Below are 18133 nucleotides of genomic sequence, written 5' to 3'. Positions count from 1 at the left end.
CAAGATTCTTGAATGAACCAGACACTGCCTTACTTTTTGTCTTTTTCTTACTTATTTTGTAACATGGTTTATGTAAATGCCACAAAACAATGAATTTTGTGACATGTTCTTGACAATAAATTCTGATCCGTCCTGTTGATGGGTGCAGTTTCACTTAAATTCAAGAACTCCAGCATTTCCTGGAATCCCCTTCAATCCTCAATGATTTTGAAACCAGGAATTGTTGGTGCATTGAAGACTGGCAAAATGAGTGGAATTGAATATTTAATTGACCATGATCAAGCAAGCACATTCATGAAATTAAATCCCTTCTCATCTCATCTAAACAATTCTCACAGAAACAATTTGTTCCCTTTTGATTGATCATGTGAAACAACCCCTTTTTATATGGTCTCCATTAGGTTATATTAATGCAATCAAGATGATGATTCTACCTAAATTTTGGTATTTATTTCAAGCCATTCCAATTTTTATTCCAAAATCTTGTTTTGATATTATTGATTCCAAGATATTTTCCTAATTTGGCAGAATAAAAATGGTCAATTACTGAAGTCGATAAAGGTTGAGGGCTTGGCATTAACTAACCTTTTATTTTACTATTGGGCAATTAATTAGATAAATCATATTCTGGATTTATTATTCTGATAAACTTGAGCGTCCGCCATGGGTAAATCTGGAATTTAAATCAGTCGAGAAATTTTCAATAGTTTTCCTATTGGGAGCTGCCCTTCCTTTGCTATTACTAAGGTTAGTAAACTGATAACTAATCCTATACCCAAGGGTGGCTTCAGTTCCAGAGGTTTTTTGATTTACTTTATCTTTTTTCAGCCATCTGTAAGGTTAAGAATATCATGTTTTCAGGATTTGTTCATGAAAGATCATCTCATGTCCTTTGAGGAACTTTCAAATATGGTCTGCCTAATCCACATTTCTTTAGAATATTTTGAGATGATTTTTGAATGCCATACAGGGTTATTACCTAATTTTCCCCTACTGTATCAGTCGGATGATTGGTGCTCTTTTGTTTGAATCCCTCTCAGAAGGGCTTAATAGCAATCACGTTATTAAAATTGCAACCAGTCTCGAATGATAAATTTAAAAGGGTGTTGGAGCAGGAACTCCAAGTCTTTCTCTGCAGACGTGGGATTCTTTTTAGTTAATACCTCATCAATTTGTGCTCAAGTTAAAGCACACCTAAGAAACTTGCCCATATTTTTCCTAATTTTAATCCAATCTGTGATAGATGTAATTTGCAAGTGGCTTAATTAACCCATGGTTTGGTCTTGTCTGGTTTTATAAAGATATCTTTCGTTCCCTTTCAGTAATTCTTTTAATTAATTGACGTTAACTGCTCTTTTTGGAGTTTTAGGTGCAGATGTAGGTTGCTATGCTTCTGCCCAACATATGATAGCTTTTACCACCATGATGGCCAGGACAATACTTAAACGAAAAGATCCCATTTTATATTCAATGGTTTTCGCAAACCATGGCCTGATTCAATTGAGAAAATTAGAAGTGCTACCTTTGATTCCATCTGTTAAATTTGAAGAAACTTGGTACCCATTCATACAATATTTTCTTATATTTAATATTTTCTGATTTATTGATCCTTCCTGATACCATTAAGTTTCTTTTGGATGAGGACAAAGGCTTTCCAATTTTTCTTTTAGATTAGTATGGGGGTTTTATTATAAAATGATTTTTTTTTCTTTGAGTATGGGGAGATGAAGACACATTATTTACTGATTGTTGATTAATCTTTTCAATCATCCATCATTATTCTCTTTGTCCATTGTATGTTTCATATTAAAATCAATAAAAAAGATTGAAAAGAAATACAAACTTAACCATTAGGTGCAATAGACAAAAAAAACTTGTTAGTCTTTATTGAAAGAACAATGAGTTCGAAAGTCGATCAACAAGCAATTTCCGAATCTTGTAGCTGCTTCACTGCAAGGCAAATCAGAACTAAAATCCACCTTAGACTACGGTATGGTAATAATCTTCACACCCACATTCTTAAAAAAACCTCAAATCCAGCAACAATGATCCCACCTGTCCTGTTCCTGAAGATATGTACAACTTTTAGAAGTCAGATTACAGATTTGGGGGCGTCAAATCAATGCTGCAAATATTCCCAAAATCCACTGGCAACCAGTAGAAGGAATAGGCAATAACCCAATCAACCCACCTACTAGGTCATTCATTTATTCCATTTTCAACAATAAAAAAAAAATTGTTCCAACTTTACAGAGAGTAAAGTCACACTGTTTCCTTAAATGAGGAAGAAGTTCATTAGATTGATTCTTTTGATGAGTTTGAGATTGAAAGGATCAGGCCTTTCATCAGTGTTAAGGAGAATGAGAGGAGATGATCTAATTTACGCAATATCTGGATCTTGACAATATATGCTGAGAAGAGGTTTTCCATGATAGGGAAATCTGGGTCAAGGAGTCGGATTCTCAGAAGAAATTATGCTGATTTAAAGACTGAATTTTTTATTTGTCACAGGGTTACAAATCTGTGGATCTCTCTACTCCAGATGTGGAGTTGCAAAGTCATGAAAGACGAGGTTTTTGCACCAGAGGATGAGCAAGGGTTTTGGGACCAATAGGAAAATGAGGACAAGCTCAAAATGGTTATTAAAGAGCAGGGTAGACTCTTGCAGGCACCTCGTTTTTACATATTCAACACTTTCTCTTCTCATTCACAACTCTTATGACATTTCCTCCAATATTCCTCTTGGTAAAGTATAATACAGTGCAGCTGTAAAAGTCTGACAATCCACTATTAAATTATTTAGAAATCCTGATGGTTTGGCAGCTGGCTTACTGGATAATGCTTCTGCACTTTTGCCTGGGGTCCCATTTGCAGCACTCCTTCAAACAAAGGCCCTGGTTTATTCATCTCCTTTAAACTAACTAAATGCAGTTTCCCTGCACTCTTTAAACCTACTGATTCCTTTAGAAAACATATATTGCACAAGTATATTCATAGACACAAACAATTTGTTAGATCTGTCCCACCTAAATTCTAAATGCACCAGATTATCAAAATTCTGTTATATATTACATAATTAGGTGAGGATGAAATTCTGATGGGAGTAAAAGCCAATCCCTAACATTGATTGCAGCACTTTTAAGGACTAACCTCTTGTTTGTCCCCTGTTCAAGGGTCTCCCAATTAGACAAAAATCTTAGCATTTACATGGTCAAGACCCAAAGGATCTTGTATGTTTGAATCATGTCATCTCTCATTATATCCGTGGAGTACAGACCACAATTATTTATTCGCTACCCAAGATTCTTGTCCCAGGAATAAATCCTATGAAAAGGAAATTGATTTTTTGTTCAAGCAAATCTCTGCAGGATTACAGCATAAAGTGAAACAATAATTTTGCATGCTTCAGACTCCTTTTACTCCAAGTGTTTGCTGAACCAATAGTGATACTCTGTCTCAGTTTTAAGGGGAATTATAATTTTATAGCCATTTACCATAAACAAATCTCATGTAAAATAGAATTGACTATAATTTTTATATACACTTTACAAATCTGCAAAAAAATACAAAAATAATTAGATGCTTGGTAAATTAAAATTTGCAATACGAAGGAAAACAATGAAAATAGTTAGATCTCTTTTGAACCTTCAAAAACATACTCAATACATTCATACAATAAAAAATGGAGATAAAGAATGCAAGAAAAAGATATTGATAATGTATATCATGGCAATCTGATCATTTTTAAATTTAGACATATAGCATGCTGCCCGATTACACTCAATTGATCTACAGCCCCAGTACGTTTTGAATGCTGGGAGGAAACCCACAAAGACAAGGGGAGAATGTACAAGCTCCTTACAGACAGCACCAGATTCAAACCCCAGTCACTGGCATTGTAATAGCATTGCACTAACCACCTCGCTAGCCATGCTGCCCTTGTCTGCTTATTTCTGAGTCTATTCTCAGATGTGCCAGAAGTGCTTACTAAATCTCTCAGAAAATCTCAATGGTCAGGAACCAGACATTGAAACAGATTGTATATTTGCGAAGTGGATAAAAATGTTCAGCAGTAAAATGTCTAGACAGTATTTTGCTTCATCTCCTTTAGTCATAAAATCTCAGTCCAGGTGAAGAGACACATCAATTAGTCAGAAGACATGCCCTGATTCAGGGTAGACATATGTTTAAATGTGTTTTTCCTTAAAGAGATACAACATCCACCATTTAAAAAAAAATGCATCTTAAGCAAAATTCATTGGTGCTGCAACATTTGTGAGAAATATAGCATTTGAATATGTTCACAATTTCACGTCAGTTGCTGGAAGTAGAACCCAAGTAGTATTTAAAGCAGAATTACCTTTAGAGAGTGAGAGCAATATGGGCTGAAAAATGGATGTTATAATCTGAGGAATTTGTTCATTCATCACTAAGGCACAAAGCCACAATTGTGAAGGACAGAATTTACAGATTTCATATCTTGGTTTCCAAGCCAATATAATTGTGGGCTTTATTTTCAAAATAGGAATTCTCACAAGTTTGACTTCAATTAGGCTTATAAAATACTCAGCAGTCTCCAAAATTTAACCCAGAATTATTGACATTCTCCCAATCTCCAAATTGAACATGGAATCTCCAATTTTCAACTAAAACGCAAAACAATTGCACATAGCTGAGATTTAGCAATAATTTGGGTAAAGCACACATTTAAAATTAATTAATAAAAATAAATCAAGAAGCTTTGAAAAGAATTGAAACAGACTGGATTCTGAGTGCGACTTATACATCATTTTAAAAGTATTGTCAATTATCTGGAACAAAAGTTGTGTATTTTTTTTACAAGGATTTTAAGCATGAAGTTAATTTCAGTCCATGTGCCGAAAAGTGATGATGTACAATATTATTTTCTAATTGCCAATAGTACATTACAGTTGGTTAGAATAACTGTTCTGGTACTGACAAGTTCCTTTTGTACATGCCTACCATCTTGATAGGTTCTGCTCGCTACATGATATGGCTTACAAATTACAAATGTCATAAAGCAGAGCTAGATGCTGCAATAAACATTATAGGAGCTGTATAAAACAAAACCATATGCATTTAATAGTAATTCCCTCTAATGTTATTTTTCCTACACCTTTGAGTGCCATGAATTTGACACTAACTTCACAATTATTAATGACCCATCTATCGATATAAATCACCAGTCAACCCCAATCAAAAAAAATTGCATGTTCTGCAAATCTGAAATAAACAGAAAATGGGTCAGAATAAGAGTAAAATAAAGTTAACATTTCAGGTAAATTTCCTGACCAAAATATTTATTGCTTCTCCCCGCCATACAAATATATGGAAAATTTAGTCCTTGTGTCAAATTAGCCATTGAATGGGTAGCTATCTAAAATCATACAACTCAGCTAGACAATTCCCTTTAAAAGTTTACGCTGCGGTGTAATCAAAGCCGCATCAAAATATCACAGCATTTTTTCCAAAGATCCATCGAAGACTCTTTTACCCAGAGTAATAATGAGAATGGATCTGAAAGCAAATGCAGAATATTTTAAAAGGAAAAAAAAATGAAGGACTACAAGAGTAGAAGAATGGGACAAGTTAGATCGTTCTTACAGTCAGTTCAAGGAAAATAGGCCAAATAGCCTTTTTGTGGTGTATAATTCAGTTTAAGGGAGATGGTGAGAAATTTTTCTTAGAAATTCTAAAGGAACCAAATAGATATATAATCCAAATGCAATACACTGAAAAGATTTTAAACAAGGTACAAGAGTAAAACATGAAAATCTGCAGACACCGTGAAGTAAAAACACAATACTGGAGAAACTCAGCAGGTCAAACTTTGTACTTTATATAGCAAAATAGATACATAGCAACATATACTTTGATGAAGGGCAGAAGCCCAAAACATTGGTACTGTTCACTGTTTGACCTGCTGAGTTTCTCCAGCATTGTCTTTTTACTTAAACAAGGTACACATTAGTCTGAAAAAATATTAGGTAGCTTTGAAGCAACATTTTCAGTTAAGGACAAATGAAGGGAAAAATTGGTCCTAATAATTTATAAAATATTTATTTCTGCATCTTGGCTAAATCAAGATTTCCGCTTCTCCTGGTATTCAAAAGAACTCAAAATGATCAAATGAAGAGGTAAACAATAATCACTCTTAAAAATTCTTGGAGGTCAGAAGAGAGGGAAGATCCATTAGTGCAAGTACTTTTCTTCGCATCAACAGTCCTTATGTTGCTTTGAAGACCAATTTGTTAAAATGTGCACCTGGCTTCTGGCACCTCTCAGTGTTCTGACTGCCGCAGTGAAGGCAGTTTTCAGATATCTACATTTCAGAACCCCAAATCAAGCCTCCAATTACAATAATCTGGTGTGGTGAAGTTAGTATACCAATGACTTGACTCTTACATTAACAATCCAGCAAAATAAATTTAAATTCCACCATGTCCACTTCAGACTTTCAAATCTAACTAGCCTAGATATGATTGGACAAACAGCTCCCCTCAATGACGTCAGATTTAAAAGAAAATATCTGGTAAAGTAACTTTTTAATTCTTTGTCCAAACCTATTCCTTAAACACTGTGACTTACAGATTGAAATAAATAATTGATGTTATCTGAGCTTCAAATAAATGTTATCCCCTCTGCTTTGACAAAGGGGCCCAGTCTCATTGCAGACAAGCACCATAATGAATCGGAAATGCTCCTTCATTTGCATTTGGCTAGATATCACGTAGGTTTTAGTCAACAGATACACAAAACTAGTCTTAACCTAGATTGGATTTTGATGCAGGTTCCAAGGAAAATTAGATGAGTAAATTAATTACTCAATCATCCCAGCATTGGGTAATTAATTGATCAAATGTGCTTAAACCTCCACAAACCAAAAGTGACCTATTAACAGCACATACAAATAACTTTTAGATAGAAGCTATTGTGAACATTGGAAAAACCAGGCACAAAGAAATTAAAACTGCTATAAGCATCAGCCTAGATAATAGAGAACTAAATCTAGTAATAGCACTAAGCTATATTTAGTTCCTTTGATGACGTTTCTCTATAATCTGAAGTGTGACCTGTTTCACGACGGGCTGGTCTCAACTCCAAGTTGGTCCATCACAGCTGTGCAAAATATTCCACACCTAACCACCACCCTCCAAATTAATCATCAAGTTTGAACAAATGTGAGAATTTGTCATTAATCTATAATTACCCAAAGAATCAAATTATGTTCTCTTGATCTTATCTGTGCCTGGGGGAAATCACTGGCTAATAAACTGCATTCTATTCAGCACAGTCCATCGATGTTCAAGGGTAAAACAATGACCCACACATTCTTCTATTTCCTTGATTCGCTTCTGGAATCGGCAGCGATCCCGAGCATACTCTTCCCAAGGACCTTTTCGGATCTCTTCACTACTGACATAATATTCCATAACATGCTCATCAAAGGCAACCTAAATATAAAAAAGGGGAAAAAATGGGTTTAGCACTGGTAAATATTTAACAATGAAATAGCTGCAGCAGATTTTGAAAGTCAATTTCTTCTAAACTTTCTCTCCAATATAAACTCACATCAAAAGGTGTAAACAACGATTAGTCCATTATACAATTTACAAATTAATCTAGATTAGGGAACAAGCTTCCACCAGAGCATCAGAAATCATGATCGAAATGGTGGCCAAAATGGATTAATTGGTTTTAGTTCATCATTTGGTGGTATTCTGGACTACTAGTAGTTGGATAAAAATGTGACCTTTCAACCTCACTACAAGCATGGAGTTCCATATGACTGGAAATTTCAATAATCCTGTTAGCAAAGAAATTCTCATTGTTTTAAAGAATTAAAGATTATAGCAAATGATCTGGAAAACTTGCTATTTCTGACCCACCAAAGACCTCGGATAATCAGAATTTAGCTGATGTGAGGAAAAAATATCTGAGTACCGTAATAAATTTTTGTATGGTGATTACCTGTAAAAGTCAAAAGTAACAAAGAGTGGATAAAGTATTCTACATTTATCACATCTTAGCTGTCAATGCTATCATTGCAAATTCTTGAACATCACTAACATCGCAGAAACTGCTGGTGTAGCCATTGCCATCAATGGAGAAACAACTGTTGTCCTGATTAAAAACTGGCTTAATAAGCCAACTAAGGTCATCTATCAGTTAGAGCACTTTTAAAAAACTTGTGTAGCAATAACCAGTACACCATTTGCACTGACATTTCATACTTTTCAAATTGAAGTTTACACTATGACCAAGCTCATGCAGGAATAAAAATATATATTGATTTATGTTTGATATAAATGCTATTAGAGCAAGAACATTTTGGGGAATTCGTATATTGTACTTCTGTACATGCCAAACTCAGAGGTTTACAAAACAAATGGTCATTTTCATAGGATTTCTGGGAACAATCCCCACATGCAGTTGCTTGCACTAGTATAATTACCAAAGGCAGATGGAGACACAATTTGCCAACATCCTGTGATGAAAGTAAACGCCAGAATAGTACAAAGCCAGGCATGCCATAAGGTTCCAAGTTTTATTTACTGCTTACTGCAAGTTGGCTGATCTCAGTGCAATGTTGAATGGGATGACAATTGCCTTGCTCAACGTGAACAAAATCTGAAATAATGCACTGGATGAAAAATGAGCCATTGATTTAAACTCTAACCATCATATTTCTGTATCAGAAATATTTTAATTTTATGGGTAGTGAAGAGGGAAATTCAAAAATTAGTATTAATCCTGCATTAAAAAAAATACAAACATTTCTAATATGAGTACAACAGCAATGGACCCAACTTCCAAGTTTCCTCAGGAAATTGAGTCAATCGACAAGACAGTCAACTCCAGAGCCTCCTACTTCTTGTCAAGGCCATAACAACTCCCGTCATGCAGCTGAAGCACAGATGCTACACATTCAAAGGAGGAGCTCCAAGTCTTCACATTGGCAAAACAACAGTCCACTACCAATTTTCTCACATTGTTCAACACTGCTTTCCACAATAAAAGCAGAGAACAGCACCCTTGTAAACACAGACCATTCTTCTGTTACGGGAGAGAGACTTGGTATAAATAGAGAGTATTTTGCCATCTTTGGATATTTTAAGATCAAGACCATAAAGGTAATGTTGCAGCTATAGAGGTGGGACCCTGGTCAGACGTCATTTGGGAGAACTATGTGCAGTTCTGGCCACCTCACTACTGGAAGGATGTGGGAGCCACAGAAAGGGCGCTGAGGATATTTACAAGGATGTGGCCTGGTTTAGGAAGCATGCCTTATGAATAGGTTAAGTAAAATCAGCCTTTTCTCCTTGGAGAGATGGAGGATGAGAGGTGACCTGAAAGAGGTGTTTTAAGATTATGAGAAGCACTGATCATGTAGTTAGTCAGAGCTTTTTTTCCTCAGGGCTGAAATGGTTGCCACAAGAGGACATTGGTTTAAGGTGTTGGGGATGAGATACAGAGGAGACATCAGGGGTATTTTTTAAAAAAGATAAACACAAAGAGTGGTGGGTACGTGGAATGGGCTGCCGGATACGTTAAGGTGCTTTAAGAGACTTCTGGATAGGTACATGGAGCTATGGAAAAGCCTAGAAATTTCTCAGGTAGGGTCATGTTCAGCTCAACTTTGTGGGCCAAAGGGCCTGTCTTGTGCTGCAAGTTTTCTGTTTCTACATTTCTAAAGCAGGCAACAATGATCTCTCCAATCCAATACATTCCTGAGACATGAAGTGCAATAGCCAAATTTTTGGGACTTTTTTTAGGTTAAAATTTAAGATGCACGACCAGCCCCGAGCATTTTGGATAATGGGAAACGCAATGTACTGCTTTGATTTTCTGAACTGGATTAATCACATGGAATACAGCAAAACATTATTTAAAAAAAATGTTATTAACTGGGGACACACAGCAAAGCACCAAAAGTTAGATTTGTTCAAAAATGTCTGTAAAGATTTAGATTTCACTACAAACTTATCGACTGAAAATTACAGTCAACTCCAATATCCTGTATATGTCAGACTTCTCTAGACTATTGGATGATATGCCGATCAATACATTTTTAATTCATTTTCTTTTAAATATCATCGAGTATTAAAATAAATCTCCCAGTGTACCAGGTTAAGTTTAGAGGGAACGCCGGAAAGGCTCTGGTTAGTTTAAAGTGAACGGTGGAATCGAGTGCAAAATCATCAAAAGGGAGCACAGAAACCAGGGTCCAGGCAAGGGGAAGAGCATATGAGAACTGAGTTCCACATGAATGGAAGGGAGAACAGCAAATGCTACCTGGTGAATGATGCCAAACCAGAATTTGCAAAGGGTTGGACAGTGAATTATCAGACTTACTGTAACAGGCTAAACTCTCAGAACCATCAATTCAGATTTCAGGAAATCAAAATGCTAGAAATCCAAGGATCATTACCTCCCTCATGATCCAGCAAATGTTTGCATTATGTGCAAAACAATTACCTTTTTGGTGCATTTTCTTTGCAAAGGCTTCAGTGGCTCTTCCGGAATAACATCAGAAAATCCACTGTCGAGTCTATCCTCAAAGTCTTCCATCACAGGGAAGGACAACGTAGGCTGCTGGAGATTGCTGGGCTCAGGCACAGATCGAGTCTCTAATTTGTGTCGAGTTTTAATGGGAGCTTGGAAGTTCAAGAGGCTATATGGGTCAGAACAATTTGCTAAAGAATTCCAGAGATTTTCAGTTTCTTCCGAAAGCCCCGAACTTCCATCGCTGCCAAATCCATCATCATCCCAATCCTCCTCCTCGCTGCCCTCATCTTCATCCGCACTTGGGCTTCCTAAAATGTAAGCTATGGCTTGATTGGAACACCGAGGCTTGTGGAGGGATGGGCTGGTTTCCTGGCCCTCCGAATCATTTGCGCTTTCGTCGTCACCGCGGCCCCACTCCTCATCTCCCAGGGCCATCATTTTATCCTCCATCCCCAAAGGAGTGCAGGCGGTCAAGTCCAGCAGTGGCCAGGCTGCTTCTTCACTTTCACCTCCCCCCTCCAGGTCATTGGCTTCACTGCAGTGACCCTGAGCAGGATGGGACAGGGAAGATGGGGCATGGCCCCTGTTGAACTGATGAGGCTGAGAGCAAGCGGGCTCCTCTTGCAGGCTCAAGTCGCCCTGCGGCCGGTCCGTGGGGAGGAGCTGGGCACCTTCTGCGGGCTTCTCCACCTCCTGCAGAGGGAAAATAGGCAGATGAGAGGGGGCCCAAGCGCCGGGGGCGGGTTCTTGCTGATCTCGGGAACGTGCTGGACGGTCGCGGGTCCAGGGGTCCGGCGTCTGCGGGAAACAAGCCGCCTTGAGGGCGACGCCGGACCAGCCGGCCGGCCACGCAGGGCCCCGCGCCTTCCACCACCCGAGGGCCGAGGTCCCGCAGAGGGGCCCGCTGCCACTTCGCTGCCTCGGCCAGGCCCGGCCGGCGGAAGCCAGGAGGGCCCCGCCGAGGCCCGGGCCTTGCGTCCCTTCGGCCGGGGCGCCGAGGGCCGAGCGCAGAAGGCGCGGCGGCGCGGGCTCGAACCGGCGGCGGGAAGAACGTCGCGACTCATTTTACCGGGCAACTCGGGGGCTCCCGCCCCTTTAGGCGCCGCCGTCGGCGGGCCCCGCCGCCATCTTGCGGGCACGCCCGGGCCTCGGCGCCCGGACCGATGGACGGGAGGGGCGTCGGCCGCCCGCAGGCAGAAGGTGGGGAGGACGCGGGTGCAGCGAGGGAGACTGGAGCCGCCGGCCACCCCGCGCACCAGCCGCCATCCCGCTCCGGCTCCGTCGGGGCGCGAAGCAGCCTCCACCCCTCCCTGCCGCCACCCGAGGCGGACTGTGGGGCGCCGAGGGCCGCCGCCGCGTTTCATCAGGTGCCGACGAGGGGGGCGGGGCACGCGCTCCAGGATGGGCTGGAATCGCTCGCCACCCCGCGCACGGTCGCCCCCTGGCCAGGAGGACGGCCGCAAACTGGAACTGCAGCGAAAAGCCCCACGCCCGCCTCTTGTGACACACACACACACACACACACACACAGCTGGGCCATTCCAGAGAATGATTCCCAAAATCCCAGATGCAAATCTGTGTAAAAAGATTGGAAGTGGATTGAGGACTCATTCCTGTTCCCAGACTTTACCCCTTGGGCGGCTAAAAATTGTGGCGGACCGCCTTCAGTCTAAACATGATTGGCGGCAACGGCCTAACATAGAGGACGGCATTGATGGCACGTGATGATGTGTCACACGTGCAATGTGGCAGCACAGCATTTTAAAATATGCAGTCTGCAGACATTAAACTACCAGCAACCGATGACATCGACCCCGTACGTTGCACGTAGATTATACATGACGGTTGACATCGATGCAGTGGCATCCCACGCCCAGCCTACATGAATACCGCACCTCAGACAGTGTGGTGAAAGAAACACAATGCCAGAGAAACTCAGCAGGTCAAACAGCATCCTTTGTGTAGCACTTTCATCCAGGTACTGCGGTGAACTGCTGTATTCCTGGTTACCTGGTTCTGCTCCGTCCTGTGGCTCCCCCTCCCTCTCTTGACCTTCTATAAAGCCTCGAGCACCTTGACCTTTCCCCAGAAAGTCCAGGTCGCAGCACAGGGTGAATGAAAGCCTGTAAATCAGTGACTCAGGCTCAGCCTCTCGAGTTATTTACTGCACTTCAGGTACCTTTAACACTTTTTTGGCCTGCTGAGTTTCTCCAGCATGGCGTAACTGCATTGAACTTCTTGAAGCTCAGTTTCTTTCTGATAACACTGGTGTAGAGCTCGTCAAAAGAATCAAAGACTTGTTGATCCAAACCAAGGCTTTTATTAGCAAAAGACAGGAGCTCTTCACAGGTGGCCGACCAGTCCGGAATGATCCGACTTGGCTAGGGACACAACCCTTTAAGGCCCAGACAGTAGGCGTGGCTTAGCTCTCAGCCAATCGCTGTAAGCACAGTTTAGATACTGTAACTATATACACTATATACATTGGTGATAGATCTGTACTATCACAACTGGTGATTCGGAGCCGAACACTCCTGTTCGGCTCCGAATCATGGGTCCTCTACCGGCACCACCTACGGCTCCTAGAACGCTTCCACCAGCGTTGTCTCCGCTCCATCCTCAACATCCATTGGAGCGCTCACACCCCTAACGTCGAGGTACTCGAGATGGCAGAGGTCGACAGCATCGAGTCCACGCTGCTGAAGATCCAGCTGCGCTGGATGGGTCACGTCTCCAGAATGGAGGACCATCGCCTTCCCAAGATCGTATTATATGGCGAGCTCTCCACTGGCCACCGTGACAGAGGTGCACCAAAGAAAAGGTACAAGGACTGCCTAAAGAAATCTCTTGGTGCCTGCCACATTGACCACCGCCAGTGGGCTGATAACGCCTCAAACCGTGCATCTTGGCGCCTCACAGTTTGGCGGGCAGCAGCCTCCTTTGAAGAAGACCGCAGAGCCCACCTCACTGACAAAAGGCAAAGGAGGAAAAACCCAACACCCAACCCCAACCAACCAATTTTCCCTTGCAACCGCTGCAATCGTGTCTGCCTGTCCCGCATCGGACTGGTCAGCCACAAACGAGCCTGCAGCTGACGTGGACTTTTTACCCCCTCCATAAATCTTCGTCCGCGAAGCCAAGCCAAAGAAAGATCACAACTGGTAGAGGAGATTTTGCTTCTGTACACTTTTGGGTGTATTTTATGAAGTTTGGGTTCCTGATCAGAAAAATCAGCATCTTGAGGATTTGCTGCAGTGCATTTCATGCTGCCATTATAGTGCAAGAAGGGCTTTCCAAAAGCCAGTTAATGTGTAATCACATCTCAAAGAGCATGAGATCACATTTAGTCCTGTACTGCAAGGATAAGAAGGCAATGAGAAACATTGTTTGTTTATGATATCAGAACTGCACAGCACAGATATCACAAGGAATATTTTTCCCCTGGAAGGTTGCTAGATTTTTATTTAGAAATTTAGACATACATACAGGATGGTTACAGGCCCTTTAGGCCCATGATCCCATGCCACCCAATTGACCTACAACCCCCAGTATGTTTGGGACAGTGAGAGGAAACCGAAGCCCCCGGAGGAAACCCACACAGACCCAGGGAGAACATACACACTTATTAGACAGCGTGGGATTTGATCCCCAGTCCCAGTTATTGGCACTGTATCAGTGTTGTGCTAACTGCTATGCTATCCATGCCTCCCCCTACACTAACCATGCCTTATATGCTTAGCTGTGCTTTATATTTGAAGTACATGACAACTTCCTTATAATTAGCATTGGTTTAACATGACTTGCTTGTAATTGGGGTGGAGGTGGAGGGATGGAAAATGTACAGTAATACTTCCCACAAATGCTGGAGTGTGCGTGTTTGTGCTTTATCACTTAACCACGGTGTTAACAGAGCCCTGTGTTTTACCTCTGCAGTATACTTCAATAAGTTTCTGCATCACACACTTGGTCTATTCATCTCAGGGCAATTTTTCCCAACCACATCCCAAAAACGCAGTGGCAAATGAAATAAATCTAGGATTTTTTCTCATCTTGCACGTTGATTGAATTGAATAGTTTACTGTCACGTATGGAGATAAAGTGAGAGGTTTTATATCATGTGGTATCCAGTCAAGTCAACCCATACTTAAGTACAGCAGGTGGTACTATAACAAAAGAGCAATGTGTAGAGTGACAGTCTGTCAGCACGTTCAGGATATAGTGTAACAATGAACATGCATGAACTGCAAGAGAGTCATCTTTTTTTACCAACGATAGGCTCGTTGAAGAGTCTGATGACAGTAAAGAAACTGTCCACAAGTGTTATTTTATTTCACATCTCTCAGGAAGTTCAAAAAGTCATAAATACCACAAATGGATTTTTACTTTTCATCTTTTGATTGTGTATTGGTAGATCACAATGCTATGGGCACATCTCACATCCAAGGATATAAACAAGGTTGACATTTCAGTGAGGAGCTACATTTTCAGTGAGATATTAGCTGACTGGATCTTTCTGCTAAACTTCAAATATTGGATGACATTAATCAAAGACAGTAGTAAAGATCTTCCTGGCATCCACATCAATATTTACTGCTTGAGCAATGAGACCAAAACAGATCACTTGGATGGCTCATCAATGTCTGTGAGGCCTTAGCCAGTATTTCCTGCACTTCAACATTGACTGGACTTCTCTAAGTGTAATATACTCCTGGTTGCTCTGAAGTCTCAATAATTATAAGTATGTATTTTCTTTCAATGACAAAGTTTAAAAAAACAGCAGCTTTGGAATTTCACCAACATTACATAAAAATTAAGAGGTACATATGTAAATTTGAAATTTAATCTACATTATGCTTACTTTCAGCCCTTTGTAACCCTGTAGGTCGATTTCCCCCTTTTCATATTTTTTCTCCATGACATGCTTTCAATGCAATGCAACCCCCACAATGTCAGTCTTTCTGTATCTTTTAACAGTCTTACAACCTCTGAGAACTTCCCTTCAACTCCAGAGGACTTCATCTGCTTACACTGCAATACACAAGAGTGCTGGAGAAAATCAGCCGGTCATGAGGTGTCTGTAGAAAACAAAAAATATATAATCAACGTTGCAGGGGTCATCTACTGCAGCCAATGCTCCTGTCGTAGACTTCTCCTCCTCGGAGAGCCGGGATGCAGACTGGGAGGTTGTTTCATTGAGCATCATTGCTCTGTTCAATTAAATAATGGAGACCTCCCAGTGGACAACCATTTCAATTCTGTGCCCCACTTGCCATTCCAACATATCTGTCCATGGCCTCATGCACTGCCAAACCACGGCCATCTGCAAATTGGAGGAACCAAGCAATATTCCAGCTGGGCACTCTCCAACCAGATGGCATTGTCATCGTCTTCTCTGGTTTCCATTAGGCTCCTCCCCTTCTCTCTCTTTTTCCCTATACCTGTCTCTTTTTCTCCAGCTGCCCTCCCCCTTCCCTTTTCATTCAGAGAGATACCCCCTCCTCTATCACTTCTCAGATTCTTTTTCCACTCCTGCCCTCCCCCTTTCCCGTTAGTCTGCGCTCCTCCTCCTCTCCATTCTTCCTTCCTCTCTTCACTTCACCATTTTATTCAGGTGCCTGTCTGCTTTTTGCAAATTTTTAGACGAAGGCTCAGGCTCGAATCGATAGTTATATCTCCTTGCTTCCTATAGAGAGATGATGTGTGACCTGCTGAGTTTTTCCACCACTTTAGTGCATTGCACTACAATCACAACATCTGCAAATTTCCCTGTATAACTATATGCTTGCAACTCCATTCTAAAATATAGATTTTCCACATCTTTCTACTCTTTTAAAATGCTCATTAAAAGTCAAATATTGTTTAACAATCAGATGTTTTTCCTCTCAAAGTGGAATTATAAATGCAAATTCTTTCAAAAGGTATCTAGAAAAATATTAGGCTTGTTGTACAGATGTTTTTGTTCACCTTTTGTTACTCTTCCTCAGTTGCATTCATGAGTTCAATAAAAAGTTTACATTAGCAAGAAAAGACAAGTACTTTTTTAATTTTTTTAAATATTCAACAACAGCATTGCATATCATTCAAAAGTAAATTACTTACAGGCAAAAAAGATCTGCAAACAAATCTTACAGTATAACTTCCTTAATTAATTAAAAAAAAGGACATTTCAGTAGAAGTCAATGGTGCTTTTCCTTGTGTATAAAGGTCATTGGAATTGAGACTTTGGAATTTCACAAAGTTTCTTCCTTAGCTGCCCCTGATGAAGAAACTGGGATGAGGGAGCTGGTTTGCTTCTTCCCAACAGAAACAATATCCTGTTCATTTTATCTAGAAATGACACGGAAAGTGGTAACTAAGCAGACAGCTTGGTTGAAGTGGAAACTGACACGGAAACACAAGTGCCACTTCATCTCAGTTCCTGAGACTTGCAGCGCATGTGTCTTGCTCATGCATATCCCACGCTATCAAATTACCAAGGACTACAACTGGGTTCCAATCAGTAAAGCAATGGTACAAGATCATTAGACCACAGGAGCTGGCTGCTTTGAAAAGTAAAGTGCATATGGTGTGAAAAAGTTTGGTCCAACCCCTGCCCCTCACACTTCAAATCACAATCCCACCCCCTGCAAGCCCCCTCACTATCAAGACATTAAACACATTATGAAATCACCAGAGAAGTGTTGGCACATTGCAGCAAATGACAGCCCGCGTTGATGTAATTTAATCACACAGTTTGGTCTCTATTCAGAGTACCATTCAGTTCACTCTCTTGGTTGTCCACTATGGTTTGGAATGATCTCCCACAAAACTGAGCCAAGTGAAAATTTAAGAATTGGGCAGAATTTTCTTCCAGTTAAAGCTAAGTATCTGGACCAAGGTAGGTAGAGGAGGTTAAAATTCAAATCAGGCTTGATCCAAGTAAAAGATAGGCAGGCTTGAGGAGCTCCAAACAGTTGTTCCCCTTTGTAATAGCTTTCTGAGGAGAATGGAATATGGAAAGCTGAAGGCAGTATTATATTTGCTAATGAACTTTTATCTTCAGAGAAGAAGGAAATCTTCCAAAACCTTTAAATGATTAAAGTCTAGATGAGAGAAAAAAAAATTCATCTAGATGTTGAAGAAGGTCTGGAACTCACAGGCTGCAAGGGCTACAGAAACAAAAACTCTTAACATGTTTAAAAAACACTTAGATGTGCACTTGAGAAGTCATAGCCTGCAAGCGACAGAACAAATGTGGAAGATGTGAGTAGGCCAGAAAACACCTTTCACAATGAGTCAAATGACTTTCTGTGGTTCAACGAACCTGAGCATTTAGGAATCAACTGTTTGGTTTTAGTTGATGCTGCTTACAACATTTTCCAGTAATAACACTACAAAAATCCAGTGACAGAATCAATGACGTGACTTGGATAGATACTCGCTCCTATTCTAAATAACCCATCAATGACGAGAGATACAGATTGTCATTCAAGTGCTAATATTTCACTTAAATTAATCATCCGAGTGAATGCTTGCAGCTTTTTTTCCCCACAATGAGTTGAGGAGCCAAATCCAATACCACCCTATCTTCAGCGCCATGTCCATGAGGAAGAAAAAAACCTTT

General features: G+C 40.6%; 2 protein-coding genes across 5 annotated transcripts in view; both read right to left on the bottom strand.

The window, feature by feature from the left end:
* Window positions 1-1855: 1855 nt before the first annotated feature.
* On the bottom strand, window positions 1856-11076 carry ppp1r15b (protein phosphatase 1, regulatory subunit 15B). Its single transcript, XM_069942025.1, has 2 exons — window positions 10501-11076; window positions 1856-7475 (listed from the first exon to the last, which is right to left on the bottom strand). Exons 1-2 carry the CDS (start codon window positions 10978-10980, stop codon window positions 7281-7283), a joined length of 675 nt encoding a protein of 224 aa, XP_069798126.1. The 5' UTR covers window positions 10981-11076; the 3' UTR covers window positions 1856-7280.
* A 2611-nt stretch (window positions 11077-13687) lies between these two features.
* Window positions 13688-18133, bottom strand: part of pik3c2b (phosphatidylinositol-4-phosphate 3-kinase, catalytic subunit type 2 beta) — a 148152-nt gene continuing 143706 nt past the window's right edge. For 2 of the 4 annotated variants that reach the window (XR_011358511.1, XM_069942020.1), the window contains one exon: window positions 13688-15605. Coding sequence is in view for 2 of the 4 variants with exons in the window: in XM_069942020.1 (XP_069798121.1) it covers window positions 15546-15605 (60 nt within the window). In the remaining 2 variants the exon portion in view is untranslated. Of the gene's footprint in view, window positions 15606-16553; window positions 16858-18133 lie in introns of those variants that run through there. The other 2 variants (XR_011358510.1, XM_069942022.1) reach the window with 1 other exon arrangement.

Source organism: Narcine bancroftii, chromosome 5 (assembly GCF_036971445.1).
Source record: "Narcine bancroftii isolate sNarBan1 chromosome 5, sNarBan1.hap1, whole genome shotgun sequence".
Taxonomy (NCBI): domain Eukaryota; kingdom Metazoa; phylum Chordata; class Chondrichthyes; order Torpediniformes; family Narcinidae; genus Narcine; species Narcine bancroftii.
This window is presented reverse-complemented; position numbering and strand designations above follow the sequence as displayed.